Raw genomic sequence first — 15,326 nt, 5'->3', positions numbered from 1 at the left:
ATCTTATTTAGGCACGGTGACGCAGCTTTATTTGTACATTGCATTTCACACTCGAAAAGCAGTTGGGTTAAAAATAACACAATTTGGGGTCAAAAATGGACCGATCCACAACTTGGGTCAATTTGTCCCAACTTTCTTGGTTGTTTTTGCAGAAAATGACCCCAAAAATTGATGCCGGTAGTTTTGTACAAAACAAACCAGAAAATGGGTCAAATTGACCCAAGAATGTAAGACCTTTATAGGCCAAGTAAAAGTAGTTGACTAAAATAACTAACTTTTTTTTTGTTAGTCTGTTCATAATGTTAGTAACGCTCTGGTTGTTTTGACAGCTTTTAAAGCCTGAGATAATAAAAGTGGGAAGCAATTTTGTTTGCTGGGGATGTTGTTGTTGGTGTGCCAAGTTATCAAAACGGGCAGTGAAATGACAGTTAAAAAAAAAAAAAAAGTTTTTTTCTTTAGATTGAATTAAAGGGGGAAATTTACCCATTTTTTACCCATCTCAGTGGGCAGCCATTTTGTCATTTCCCGTCGACTGAAAATGACATCACAACTACTCAGGGCTCAGGTAACGAACAATCATGGCTCAATTTCAGAAAACAGCTCAGCCGTGATGGGTCGCTACCTGAGCAGTTGTGATGTCATTTTCAGTCGACGGGAAGTGACAAAATGGCCGCCCCCGGAGATGGCTAAAAACGGGTGGATTAACTCTTATTCCACAAATACAATATTTCTCAAAATGCCTTGTTTCAACTAGTGGGCCTGCATAGGACATATTCTTGAAAAAAATACGTTTCAGTGTGTACTTTCCTTTTACTAATATAGAGCTCAGCAGGACTTCCTCTTTCACCAATCTTTTTTTACTCAAGTACCTGTACTTGTACCTAAACGAGAGTACTATTTCCCACATCTGCTGCGTGTCTCTCTCACACTGTTGCTGTATCGTTCTCCTCTTAAGTGTCATAGCCTTGCTCTCTTTCTCTCTCTCGCTCTCTCCCTCCCTCTCTCTCTCTCTCTCTCTCTCTCTCTCTGTGTCTCTCTCTCTGTGTCTCTCTCTCCCTGTCTCCTCCGGTGTCTCTCGACCACACAGTGTGGGCTGCAGCGCTTTGACGCACCAGGCTCGCTCATTTGGATTGTGGTGTTGCGCTCAGCTCTCTGGCGGACTCGTGTCCTCCTTCCCTCACGTTACCGACCCCACTACCGGGTACCTGTGACTCACTGACGAGCGTTCAGAAACACTACGTCCATATCACCTCTCCTAAGCCGTTTTTTTTTTTTTTGTTTTTTGTTTTTTGTTTTTGGGGAAGTAGACGAAACGCTTCTGTTCTTCGCTGGACGTTGTTGTGAATCAATCACCACAAGAAAGCCCTTACCTGGAGTATGTGCGTGTGAGGGAGTGTGCGCGCGTGTGCAGGGGTGCACTCAAAGTGTGCGAGTGCGAGAGGCTTCTGTGGATCGGGACAAGAAGGATCGAGGTGCCGGGGGGGGGGGCGGCGGCGGGGTTGGGGGGGGATTCAGCCGCCGCATGCCGCGGACATGTGGAAGTTGGTGCCGCTGTAGCGCAGCCAGAGAGTCGCCCCACCGCCTCTCCGAGCTCCCTTCTTGGGGGACCCCACTCTCCCGGTTCTTAACCCATCGCAGCCCCCATTAAGGAGATCCCAAATGTAAATTTTAGGACGTGAAATTTTCCAGACGACGAGGAGGACGGTTGGCCCGCTGAGTTTGCCGAACACTTTGCAGGATCTTTTTCATTCTCTCGCTATTTTGCCCGTCACTTTCCCACTTGCCGCAATGCTGGGAGCCCCGAATCCCGCGGGCCTCGGCCGAGCTCGGTGTTCCGCGGCGGGGCTGCTGGCGGCCGTCCTGGCCGTCGCTCTGGCCGGCCGGGGCGCAGCCGGACAACCGTGCCCGACTCAGTGCTCCTGCACGGGGACCACAGTGGACTGTCACGGCCAAGGGCTCCGCAGCGTGCCCAGGAATATACCCCGCAACACTGAGAGACTGTAAGCGCCTACTTTGACTTCACTTTGAATGCACGCCTTTGCTCATCATTTTTGATTCGATATCACATCTAACGTTGGCTTGCAATCAAGTGATTGTAACCCCGAGTTACGGTGTAATGAAAGTGAATTTATCCCCCCTGAGTAAACTCACTTTATTCTACAAATCATGACTGGAATCGACGTGTGAAAACGCCCAGCAAAGTATGATTTCACCGTGGGGACCGAGAGAGACAAGTGAAGGGCCAATGCATGCGTGATGTGGTCGTGTTTGGTGGTTTCGCACTGTTGCATTAGCGCTGCACCCGACACCGCGTCGGTTTTGTCTGTAGACCAGCGAGTTAATCAAAAACGGATTTGGAAGCCAAGTGCACGGGCTTCCAGTTAAACAGGCTGTATTCTATTAGGCAACGATCAAATTAAAACGGGCCCTGCCTGCAGTGCAGCGGCAACAGCCGCAGCTCGACCTCCATCTCCCCCGATGGAGGAGACGTTTAAATTATATTTCGACATGCGGGCCAATGTGCAAGTTTCATCGAGAGAAAAGAAGTATTCGACAGGCTGCATTGTTATTTTCACCGTTTTCTCTTTCAGGGATCTGAACGCTAACAACCTGACAAAAATCACCAAGGCCGATTTTGCTGGACTGAGAAATCTGCGCGTGCTGTAAGTGTTTATTTATTTATTTATTTATTTTTTTTTTGAGTTTTTCTCCTGTAACTCTCCGTCCTTTTGCACTCGCACTTCCTTCTCTTGTTGCACACTTCCACGACGCGCAATGCGCCAGACTCAGCGAGTGCGCTGCAAACGATCGAGTCATGCATGCGTGCATCTTACCCTGGGCACCTGTTAATCCGCCAGTGGAACTGTCGGGGTAGGGGGGGGGTGGGGGTCTTATTTTAAAACGGTAGGGCCCCGGGGGGCTCCATGTGCTGTAGTGATTAACGCGCTGGCGAGGAAGTGATAGATGGTGTGGAGGGAAGAAGGTTGTCATTACGCGCAACCACGAATGAAGGGATGGATGAGGGGAGGGTGAAAGGGAGAATCAAGTAAGAACAGGTTGCTTACAGAAGTGCGCGTGCGCGCGCGCGCGCGCGTGTGTGTGTGTGTGTGTGACTCAACATCCAAAAGTGAATGGCACATTGTTAGAATTCCTCAGGAGATTATGTCCTTATTGAGTGAGTATTCGTGTGCTTGTGTGTTCTTATAATGCTTGTTTCCGTTCTTCCGGTCATCAGATGAGTGCGCACCCTTGCGTTTATCATGTGATTGCATCAAAATGTGATCTTGCGCAAGGGGGCTTGGTCAGCATTCCGGTGTAAGTGAATGAGTAGTCACAGCGAGAAGGTTAGACACCGACTCGATTGGATGATAGATGAGTCCGCGTTCAGTTTTAAAGTAAATGCTAGGTGGCTATCGACCGCCGGCTGATTGTCTTTTCTTCCTCTCTCCCTGATGCTGTTTCAACAGTCTATCGCCTTTCATCTCCATCAATCTCTTTCCTTTCCACCTCTTCCACTTTCATCTCAGATCCCATCTATTGTGACTTCTTGTAAAACTCTTTTTTTCCTCACTCCATCAAGACACTTTCCTCACTCATTTGAGCCTCTGATTTTTTTTTTTTTTTTTTTTCTCCCAAGTCTTCTCGCAAACCATCTCACTCTTTTTTTTTTTCTTTTTTTTTTTGCTTGTCCCTCCAGGCAGCTTATGGAGAACAAAATCGCCACAATCGAGCGAGGAGCTTTCCAGGACCTGAAGGAGCTGGAGAGACTGTGAGTGACCTTTTTTGAGGGGGTTTGTGCGTATCAAAACAACTGCCGACCCAATTCAGTATCAAATTGTAGACTTTTTTTTTAAACAGGCACAACTCGGGCGGTGGCCACGGCGCCACATCTTTTTCTGTAGCCCGTTAAAACAAATCACGTGCGTGATGCTTCTTGCCAAAAATCTGCGCTAAAATTGCAAAGTGTCTCGTAGTAACCTTGAGGTCTTGCAAGCATTTCTGTTACCTTTGAAGTTTTAAACGAAACAACAGTTCAACAAACTATTGTCGTTGAAATCTGTTTTCAAAACAGTAATTCATCAATTGGTTGTGTGTATGTAAGAACACGACGAGGCGATCACACGTTTGTGCGGTTTCACAATCACAATCATAACAAACCTCGGAAGAAAACCACGGTGCATGTGACAAAAAATGAGTTTGACACTCCTTAACTCATTCACTACCAGACTTTTTCAGACCCTTTGTGAAATGACGTCAATATGTCATTGGGATAGAATGAGTTAAAGTTGAAATCAACCCAAATATTGTTTTTTTTTTTTCAAGAATATGTTCCCAGCAGGCCCACTAGTTGAAACACGGCATTCTGATTAATTTTGCGTTTGCGGAACATGAGTTAAGCAGCAAAATCCGCCCGTTTTTAGCCATCTCGGTGGGCGGCCATTTTGTCACTTCTGTCGACCGAAAATGACATCACAACTTCTCAGGGCTCAGGTAACGGCCAATCACGGCTCAGCTTCAGAAAACAGATCAGCCGTGATTGGTCGTTAGTTGTGATGTCATTTTCAGTCGACAGAAGTGACAAAATGGCCGCCCCCTGAGATGGCTGATAAACGAGTGGATTAACTCTTATCCCACAAACGCAATATTTATCCGAATGCCTTGTGGGCTAGCATCGAACATATTCTTGAAAAAAAACCATGTTTGGGTTGACTTCCCCTTCAACAAATATTTCAAAATATTCAATGAGGGTGAATGGACAAGTCTGTTGACGAAAAAAACAAATGGTGATGGAAACCCAAACATTGAACTAAGTCCCTCCAATCACACATACATGTCATATATATACGAGTTTAACCGGACCATGTCTCAAGTCTGAGAGGACGATTTGGAGATGAAGACACCGAGCTGCAAGTAAGCAGCAGCGAAAGGTCGTTGGGGTGCGATGGTGCATTCGCTGGTATTTAGCATCCAAGCCTCAGGCAGTTATGGCATAATTAAGCCCCGCTAGCCTGAAAGCGGCACAGCGAGTCTGGCATGGAGACAACAGCAAGAGGGAAGGGGGATGTGGACCCCTGACTGGTGAAACGTCCATTGTGTGGACTGTCAACCTTTGCTTGATGTTTGAGCAACTTGTATATCTAAATGTGTGTGCGCGTGCCTGTGTGTTGTCCGACCAACAAGCAATGACACACTGGAATGCGCTCGACTGTTACCGAGTCAGTCGGGGTTTGGAGGCAAGCTTTTAAGACGCGTCGAGAAACGACAGAACCGCAGGCAAGTACGCAGTCATTTTCGGAGAGTGCATTTTATAGAAAATTCTACTTGGGAAAAGACTATATTTGATCCCGGTCTAAACAGAGTAGAATTTAAACTTGGAAGAGAGTAAAACACGCATGAGTAAATTTGACTCAAATTAGCGGATTAATTGTACAGCAAAAAAAAAAAAAATTGGGTGAGAACATAAGTTACTTTTACATCGATGAGAGGAGAGGGCGGGGCTTCATGAACTCTGATCGAAGAGATTTTGATCCATTCTGAAGATTTACTCCTGCTCCAGGGGGGATCATGAAAATGCTTAAATTCAACCCCATTAGAGGGGGGGGGGGAGAAAATGCGATTCGGTAAAAATCCTTTAATCAATTCAGAAATCCATCAGGAGTTGAGCTAATCCCGTTCGCGCTTCCCAATTTTAAAGTCGCCGTAAAGTCATTTTTGTTTCTGAATACGTTACACGTGCATGTCTGCAGACCTGTTTGGGTTACGTGACCGGGCCTCGGCGCACAAAGCGGTCCATTTTGGAATTTTGGTCACATCTCCAATGAAGTAGCAACAGAAATTGTGAGCCAGAGCCTCTCTCACGTCGAAAATCACCGACCGACCTCCGACCCCTGAAATGACACGCTCCAAAGTTTTCTCGACAATCTGTCCGGATGAGTGGAAGCTGCCAATGGGGTAAAAACTCCCGATTCCATTTCCTTTCTTGTTGTCATGATCAGGTGTCCCTTTCCCTAAACAGTACGCAGGCTGACTTGAAAATCCTCCAGTAGGCGTCATGTTGTGGCTGCCGTGTCTTTCTCTGTATTGTAATTGCTCCTTGTTGACACAGAGAGAAAGAAAACTATGCGCTTGAGTTTGTCTTGCAAAAGTTTTTTTTTTTTTTTGCTCTCACAGAATTGCTGCTTGTGGCCGGAGACAAAGAGGGAAATAGTTAACTATGCTAAAACTTTGCCAAGGGCCTTTGACAGCGATAGTGCCTTGCGCAATGGAATCAAACGGGCTGTTAAAATACAATTGAATGAAAATAAGTCAAAGTTAGACTGACCATTTTTTTTTGGTTTTTTTTTTGTATGTATGTACTCAAATAGATAACTGTCGAATCCAGAATATGCCGCGCCGCTTAGCGAAGCGAAATAGGAGTTTGGAGGATCTTGTTTTGTTCCGTGGCATGAGCGGACAAGGGCTGCTGTATGAAAAAGCGTAGTCCACTTTAACAGCCGATGTCCAGTCTTAGACTGACCTCCCGCACCGACTTCTGAGATCGAAACAGACAACTGAACAAAGAGCAATCGCACTTCTGTGCCGTCGAACAGGACGCGCCCGTTTGTTTTGCCTCCAAAGGCGACAAACACCTTTGACGGCTGCTAACTTTCCGACACGACATGCGCCTTTCTTTAGTCCTCCGCGAGGGTCTTCAACTGTAATTCGCCATCTCTGGCGTTGCATGTTCACAAACACAAAGATGGAGCCGGTCGTCAATGCCCGCCCCCCCGCAGCCGCCGGACAATGGCACATCTTCCGAGTCTGGAGTCGAGGGCTGATTTCAAAGGCCTCCGTCCGCCGGGAGGCCGCAGGGAGCCTGCTGGGCACCGCTGCCCACAGGAGAGGCTCCTAAGCTGGGCTGACGGATCCTCAGTGACTGCCCCCCACCGGGTTGGAAAACGGTTCCTCCCCCTCTCTCGTATTTTTTTTTTTTTGTGTGTGACAGGCCCTGCGGGGCTCAGCCCGGGTGGGGTCAGGTGTGGGGCAGTAGCTGGAGGGTGTGGAGGTGGGGTGTAAGGAGGTGTGGAGGAGATAGGCATGTCACAACATACGCATGCACATACACTAACACCCTTGCAGGTTTGGATACACTCATGCATGTGCATTCTCTTTCGCAAGGCTGCACTGTCACTATCAGTTCTACTCTCCCCCCCCCCCTCCAAAAACACTCGGAAAACAGTTGGGTTAAAAAGAACACAATTTGGGGTCAAAAACGCACCGATCCGCAAATTGGGTGGATTTGACGCACCTTCTTGCATTGTTTTGTACAAAACAGATCAAATGTTGGGGTTGTTTTGTATCAAAACTGCCAATGTTTGGGGTAGTTTTCTGCAAAACCACACAGAAAGTTGGGTCAAATTGACCCAAGTAGTAGATCAGTCGAAACCAGAAACACACACACTCTAAAAACATTTGGGTTAAAAATAACACATTTTGGGTCAAAAACGGACAATCCACAAATTTGGTCAATTTAACCCAACTTCTTGCGTTGTTTTGTACAAAACACCCCAAATGTGGAGGTTATTTTGTACAAAACTGCAAAACAACCCGGAAAGTTGGGTCAAATTGACCCAAGTAGTAGATCAGTCGGAACCAGAAACACACACACTCTAAAAACAGTTGTGCTAAAAAAAACACAATTTTGGGTCAAAAATGGACCGATTCACAAATTTGGTCAATTTAACCCACCTTCTTGCTTTGTTTTGTACAAAACAGCCCAAATTTGGAAGTTATTTTGTACAAAACTGCAAAACAACCCAGAAAGTTGGGTTAAATTGACCCAAGTAGTGGATCAGTGGGAACATTCTAAAAACAGTTGGGTTAGAAATAACACAATTTTGGGTCAAAAATGGACCGATCCACAAATTTGGTCAATTTAACCCACCATCTTGCTTTGTTTTGTACAAAACAGCCCACATTTGAAGGTTGTTTTGTCCAAAATTGCACATTTTTGTATGAAAGTCGGGTCAAATTGACCCAAGTAGTCGATCGTTTCTTTTTGGACCCATAATTGTGTTATTTTTAACCCAACTGTTTTTAGAGTGACACACGCTTTCTTCTCCGCTTTCTTGTGATATTTTTCAATACCCGCCCATCACTCCCTCTCGATTTCCATTATCCTGCGCGTATTGGAATGTCATACATTCTTCCCCTCTGGGTAGAAAAGGAAGGCGACTACTTGATCCTCTTATCGTGATCTAACATTTGAATAGTTTGCGGCGGCCATCCAAAACCTGTGAACGGTCACAGACTGAGCGAGAATCGGACATTATGGGATTTCGTAGCACATTAGAGATAAAGAACAGGATAATTAGCCGGTAATTGAGTGATCACATGTCAAGGATCAAACTGACAGCGGTGAGGAGAGTAATTGCCGAAGTCTTATGACAAGCCTTGAGACGTGCCTATCAAACGAGGTTACACAAGAGATTGAATGCGAGCGATTGCGTTGTATTGCTTTGACACAGTCAATAGCACCGAATAATTTGTCTGTCCTTAGATAGAATGATTTCGAAATAATGTACTACTTGAAGTATTCGCTGGAGCTTTGAGTCATAGCGTTGTTGCGGTTGATCATCTCTGAGCAAAGTCTTTGTGTGTGTGTGTGTGTGTGTGTGTGTGTGTGGTTTGTTTATTGAGCAGCGGAGCCTGAAATTACTTGCGCCGCGCGCTCCTTTCTTAAAAGGAATTGGAGATAGATTTCCCCATTGTGCGCACTGCAGCAGCCAAGTTTTTGTATTTGTTGCTAAACACTTGTTTGCTTTTATCAGAGGAGGGCTTAATGAATTTGAATGACGCTTGCCGGTCAAGGAATTCGCAGCCAAGATGAAGGGTCCGAATGCGTTGATGTTATCTGCCATTCTTTTGGAGATCAGATAAAGATGGGCTAAAACCTCGAGTGCATTGAAGGATCTTTTTTCGCAGTGCCAACCGCAAACATTGCCGTAAGACTGACAACGTTAGGTTCACCCTGAGATTCATTACAAGAGAGGCGCCAGAAATCTGCCTTCACAAAGGCAATAATGCTCAATTATTTTTGCGAGTAATTTTACAAGAAAAAAGTAGTAGTGTATGTAAATGTGTAATTTGATGAGAATGTCATCAAATTTAGCATTTTTCTTTTTTATCTAGCAAATTCTTATTTGTATGGAAGCCCTCTCTCTCTCTCTCTCTCTCTCTCTCTCTCTCTCTCTCTCTATATATATATATATATATATATATATATATATATATATATATATATATATATATATATATATATATATATTAAAATTAAAAAAAAGAAATATTTTTTTTATTGCAAAAGCCTGTTTCCGCCAGTCGATTTTTTTATTTTGTTTTTTTTTTACCAGCTGTACTAAAAAAAAAAAAAAATAAATAAATAAAAATGGAATAAATCCCATGGCGGAAACAATCTTCTTACCTATGATGAAAAAAAAAAAAAAAAAAAAAAGACGGGACGATGGGAACACGTGCGTCGAATAAACAGGCAGCAAAGCCAAAAACCCACTCAATTCATTTTTTTGTCCGGAAAATACAGCCCAAGCCAAATATGAAAATGTTTTCAGAGAAATAAATTCCAAAAGAAATAAATTCCAAAAATGTTCCGCCATTTGCTGGATTTGACCAGTGCGGGGTGTACTCCGCCTCTAGCCCAAAGTCAACGACATTCCTGGGAGTAAAGTTTAGTCAAGGGCTTAGGCAATAACTAGCTTTTGTGTATTTGCGATTGACTGTGTTTGTTGGTACAAAATTTCAAAATGTGTTAACAACACTACCGGTGTTGGCGGTGTAATAATTGCTTTCCGGGGTGATTTGTTATTTTTCCTTTGCCAGCCGCAGACTGCGACTCACTTCATATCAGCGAGGCTCTGAGCTGTGAAAACGGAGTGAGCGCGCGCGCGCGTGTGTGTTTAATATGTTTTTGAAAGCTCGGCCGCACAAAATGCCACACGGTGTTGGCAGAAATGCGTATGTGCGAGCTTGTGGGTATTTACTGTGTAGTTTGCGTCGCTCTAGCATCTGTTTATGACTGCGGGGATTATCGCCATGCTGCAGCGAGGCATTCACTAGTTGCAGGGACTCTCACGCCTCCGACTTCTCTGTCTTCATCCACTTTGGGACACACTTTGCCTCTAATAGCATACAGTAATGCAACTGCACACCCAAACACACACGCGCCCAATATCAACCATATTGTTAAATGATCAGAACAGTCCAGTTGTGATTGATTCGATGCCCTGAGAATCGTTAAATGAATACCTCTCCGACTGTGTCGATCTAAATTGAGTATTGCAGTGGTGCATTGATCCACAAGGAGTTTTTTGGGGACTTCTGTCGTGGGGCCCAAACTCAAGTTATGAGCGATCATCGTATACGCTGCTCAAGTGAACCAAAAAAAAAAAATGTAAAATTGGAGAAACTAAGGTACTATAATGCCCTCGCATCTGGGCAAGGAGAGCCGCAATCGGCGATGCACTTTCATCTGTTTATTGAACGGGACAAAGAGCCAAGTAAACAAAAAAATAAAATACAAAATGAGAACACGTTGAAGAAGCTTTTGTCGGCACCAACTCACCCCTAGATGGGCTCACGCAGATGAACTGAATTCAGATAGTGACGTCGCTCGTTCACAGAAAGAGAAAGTCAACCCAAACATTTTCTTTACAAGAATATGTTATATGCAGTCTTACTAGTTGAAACACGTCATTCTGATTAATATTGCGTTTGTGGAATATGAGTTAAGCAGCAAACTCCACCCCTTTTTAGCCATCTCAGGGGGCGGCCATTTTGCCTCTTTCTCACCACTGAAAGTGACATCACAGTTGCTCAGGGCTCAGCTAACCAATCGTGGCTCAGCTTCAGAAAACAGGTGAGCCGTGATTGGTCGTTACCTGAGCTCCAGGACGTCATTTTCAGTCGACAGAAATGACAAAATGGCCGCCCCCTCAGATGGCTAAAAAGGGCTGGATTTTGCTGCTTAACTCATATTCCACAAACGCAATATTCATCAGAACGCCACGTTTAGACTAGTGAAGGCGCACAGATATACATATACATAGATTCTTTTTTAAAAAGGTTAACCAAAATGCCTTTTTGGCTGGACTGGCTGAGTTTACTGCCATTTAAATCCATTTCAATGTGGGCAACTGATTTAATTGGGTGAATTGAGTGACGAGCTCTGTCGCCGAACAAATTGGACTCCAAAGTCAAGGTGTGCCTTTTGTAAAAGCAGAATTTCCGACACAGTATTGGAACAATATAGCAAGTGTGCAGGTGCACCTAATGTTTCGGCTACTTCCCGCATGTGATTAACGGAAGTCAAACGTGTATCGACGCACCAGTCTGGTTCGCATCTTCCATTCTCAGGCGGTTAGTTAGTCTGACAGCATCACGTCTATTTTAGGAGGATGAGCTCATAGTCCTTCTCCTCCACACCTCCATCAGAAGCAGCAGCAGCCTCAGGGGAAGTGTAGCCCACCAAACGGGCACTCCTGACCAGGCGAGACCTGCCGGGATCGCCGGCGCCTCTCTGCAGGATGCGGGGGGGCTCTTAGCCTCTTAGCCTCCAGAGCAGCTGTTAAGGGAAGAGGGGTGAATAATTTAGAAACATCACTTCTGCCGCATGTTAAATATTTATATAATAGGCCTCTGATGTAACTGCGAAGGTGAAGCTGTGTGCACGCGTCTGAAGGCGTTTTGTCACTGGGGGATGCGTGCAGAGGGCTGAACAATGATGGGCGGTTGTAAAAAGATGATGAATGACATCAATCGGTTAATTGGCGTGTTTTTTTGGAAGAATATCTTCTATGCAGGCCCACTAGTTGAAACAAGGCATTCTTATAAATATTGCGTTTGTGGAATAGGAGTTATTTCACTCGTTTTTCTGCCACCTCCGGGGGCGGCCATTTTGTCACTTCTGTCGATTTGAAAATGACATCACAATTAATATTGTGTTTGTGGAATATGAGTTCAAGCGCAAGTCAACCCAAACATATTTTTTTTCGAGAATATGTTCCCAGCAGGCCCATTAGTTGAAACACTGCATTATGATTAATTTTGTGTTCGTGGAATATAAGTTAAGCAGGAAAAATGCAGTCATTTTTAGCCATCTCTGGGGGCGGCCATTTTGTCTTCTGTCGACTGAAAATGACATCACAACTGCTCGCAACGACCAATCACGGCTGACGTGTGCTGAATGTGAGCCGTGATTGGTCGTTGTGAGCAGTTGTGAAGTTATTTTCAGTCGACAGAAGTGACAAAATGGCCGCCCCCGGAGATGGCTAAAAATAAGTGGGTTTACACTTATTCTACAAATGCTCCATTTTTCAGAATGCAATGTTTCAACTAGTGGGCTTGCATAGAACATATTCTTGAAAAAAAAAATGTTTGCGTTGACTTTCCTCTTTAAGCAACAAAAGCGGCCGTGGATGGAACTTTTTTTGGGGCGGGGGTCACATTTTATAGCCTCTGTGTGCTGCCATGTCAATGTAATCTGCCCAGGCCCTTTAGAATCAGGTGCTGGCTGATGTCACTCCAACTAAGAGTTCATCTTTAACCAATGACATCAGCAGTTTTTCCGCCCTCTGATTGGTTGTTCAAAGCAAGCCAAGTTTGACTCGCCAAACACATCGATAGCAATCTGCGCACATAAATACAATTTATAATCAGCGTCTCCGCCGTGTGTCATTTATTTCATTTTCGGCTTTTTTTCCGTTGATGCTGAGCCGCTTCGCTTGCGTGCTGTTGAATTGCATTTTAACACAGCACCGATGGTTTCCCTCATGACAATATAACCGCGGTAATATTAAGAGGTGGATTCAGTCAGGTAGGATGGCCCAGGTACCAAATACGCGACCCGCCATTACTAGTCCGGGGGTCACATTTTTCTGTTGATCCCCAATTTTTTTTCCTTCTCTTCATCGCCTTCCAGTCACGGCTGCCACGGCATCTGTTGCCCGGGCCCGCCAATGCGCGCGTGCGTGTCGAGGTTAAACAGTTTCAGCAAGCCTTTCACTCACCGTGTCACTCAGTTGCCTCACTCTTCCCCCGACTCGCATCAAGGCACATCCGCCCGCAGACATCGGCACACAAACCTCTTCACTCCACTCGAGCAGGGTTAAATGATCGGGCCCACGTTATTAAACTCGCCCGAGTTCTCTCAACGCTTCTATTTGTACGTGGATGTGTGTGCGCCATGACGGGCCGTTGTGAGTTCTTCCCCTAGTGAGGGCCTTGTTTACTCAGCGGGGTCCCTTTCACACATTCGGTAGCCCGGCCAGACCGCCTGTTTGTTTTTCCCACATCGTCTTCTCCTCTCTCTCCCTTTGTGGTTAAAGGGAAATCTCCCCCCTTGCCTACATTGGAACTCTCGTCTTTTCTCCCCATGCCTTGCCTGACTTCCACCTTCTCCGCTTCACTGTTTTGCCCGGCAGCCATGTCGCCATCAAGACGAACCTGGAGTCTGTTTCTTTTGGTCGACCGTCACCCGATAGCATTAGGTGCACTCCGCACAATCTAATGGAACCGAAGACAGGAACCGCATCAATGTGATTCTTCTTCACTCGAGTAGAGCGCAGCACGGCACCAACGCCACACAAAACACACACACACACACACTAAAACACTCTAAAAACAGTTGGGTTAAAAAGAACACAATTTGGGGTCAAAAATGGACCGATACACAAATTGGGTCAATTTGACCCGCTTTCTTGCGTTATTTTGTACAAAACTGAGCAATTTCTGGGGCTGCAGCCACTTTTTGGAAAGTTGGGTCCAACTGACCCAAGTAGTGCATCGGTCCTTTTTTGACCCAAAATTGTGTTCTTTTTAACCCAACAGTTTTTAGCGTGCCAATATTGTTTGCCCGTTTGTATGCTTGCAAGCTACGTCTTTGTGGACGATCACACAAGATTACTGGACTGTACCATTTTCGGCTACACGGGTGAGGGGGGGGGGGGGGATGATTCATCAGTTTGTTACTCAGGCTCCATCCTGCACTCTAAAAACTGGGTTAAAAATAACATAATTTTGGAGTCAACAATGGACCAATCCACTATAAGTCAATTTGATCCAACTCTGGGAAACAAACCCCCAAATTGGACTGTTTTTGGTACAAAACAACGCAAGAAAGTGGGTCAAATTGACCCATACATTGGATCGGTCCATTTCTGACCCAAAATGGTGTTATTTTTAACCCAACTGTTTTTAGAGTGTGGTTGAAAATGCGCCAAATAGACCAATAGGGTTATTTTGGAGCAGTGGCTGGGTTTCGGGGTGTGGCGTGGGGCCATTGCGATTCAAATGGCAAAATGAGAAACCAAGTCCTCTTATTTCTGTTTATCCAGATTTGAGATTTGCAATTTTTATGGCAAACGGTGGTGCAGTTTTGTAAGCTGCAGAAAATGTAGCTTTGGCTGGCGCTTTAAGCTTGCTAATTATTTGACTGTTTATCGCAAGCTTATGAATGCTATCGAGTACATCTATCCACAAACACCTACGCTCTTTCCTCTGTTTCCTAATACACGTTCTGCCTTTTTCAGGCGCCTGAATCGGAATAATCTGGCCGTTTTTCCTGAGCTGCTCTTCCTGGGAACGACGAAGCTTCATCGACTGTAAGTGCTGTTTTTCTTTGTCCTTTCCAACCAATCGCTAAGCTGCTCTGCGTGGTTGTTATTATTGAAGGCCTGACATCATTTAGATGACGAATGGCTTGGTGACACAATGATGACATCATTTTGGACAAAAATGCCAAAGACAGTTCCACGCTTGCTACAAATAGGTTCCGTGAAGAATCCGTATCTGTTCCACCGGGTACAATCCACACAAATGTTCCCCGTGGTGTCATCGTCGATTGGACTTGAACTGTTTGCGCAACTCTTTCCGAGGCTTCGAAATGTAGACTATTTTCCTTTTGTATATTTCTACACAAATCTGTCCGCATCTTTATTCAACTAATGGCCGAGGATGGATATTGTGGCCACTTTGGCCTTTTGCAAAATAAATTCTAATCAGTGCGGCTTGCTGTAAGATGTGTTGAAATGATCTCCAAACAATCCACTGATAAACTCAACATGGACAAAAGTCTACATGTCTTAATCATTCAATTCATCAATCATGATTTGAACACCTTAGTCCACCCCTCAGTCTCGATTATTCATCTCATCTCATCAAATCATTTTGGCTAATTCGGCAATTCCAGCTTTGGGGAAACGATGTGGGGAAAGTCTTTTTCTTTTCCGATACTGCGCTACGCAAGGTTGATGAAGGCGTTGGATGAGTTGGGA

The 15,326-nt window shown here is 45.0% G+C and overlaps 1 protein-coding gene across 7 annotated transcripts in view; it reads left to right on the top strand.

The window, feature by feature from the left end:
- Positions 1-1,104: 1,104 nt before the first annotated feature.
- slit2 (slit homolog 2 (Drosophila)) overlaps positions 1,105-15,326 on the top strand; it is a 101,680-nt gene continuing 87,458 nt past the window's right edge. For 4 of the 7 annotated variants that reach the window (XM_086032914.1, XM_086032908.1, XM_086032911.1 and 1 more), the window contains exons 1-4: positions 1,106-2,000; positions 2,592-2,663; positions 3,698-3,769; positions 14,583-14,654. In XM_086032914.1, the coding sequence (XP_085889040.1) occupies positions 1,789-2,000; positions 2,592-2,663; positions 3,698-3,769; positions 14,583-14,654 (428 nt within the window). In that variant the 5' untranslated portion in view covers positions 1,106-1,788. Of the gene's footprint in view, positions 2,001-2,591; positions 2,664-3,697; positions 3,770-14,582; positions 14,655-15,326 lie in introns of all 7 variants that reach the window. The other 3 variants (XM_086032909.1, XM_086032907.1, XM_086032915.1) reach the window with 1 other exon arrangement.

The sequence above is a fragment of the Filicampus tigris genome, chromosome 6 (genome assembly GCF_054856515.1).
Source record: "Filicampus tigris isolate MCC_2025a chromosome 6, RoL_Ftig_1.0, whole genome shotgun sequence".
NCBI classification, from domain to species: Eukaryota; Metazoa; Chordata; class Actinopteri; order Syngnathiformes; family Syngnathidae; genus Filicampus; species Filicampus tigris.
The sequence above is the reverse complement of the archived record's forward strand: the minus strand, read 5'-3'. Positions and strand labels throughout refer to the sequence as shown.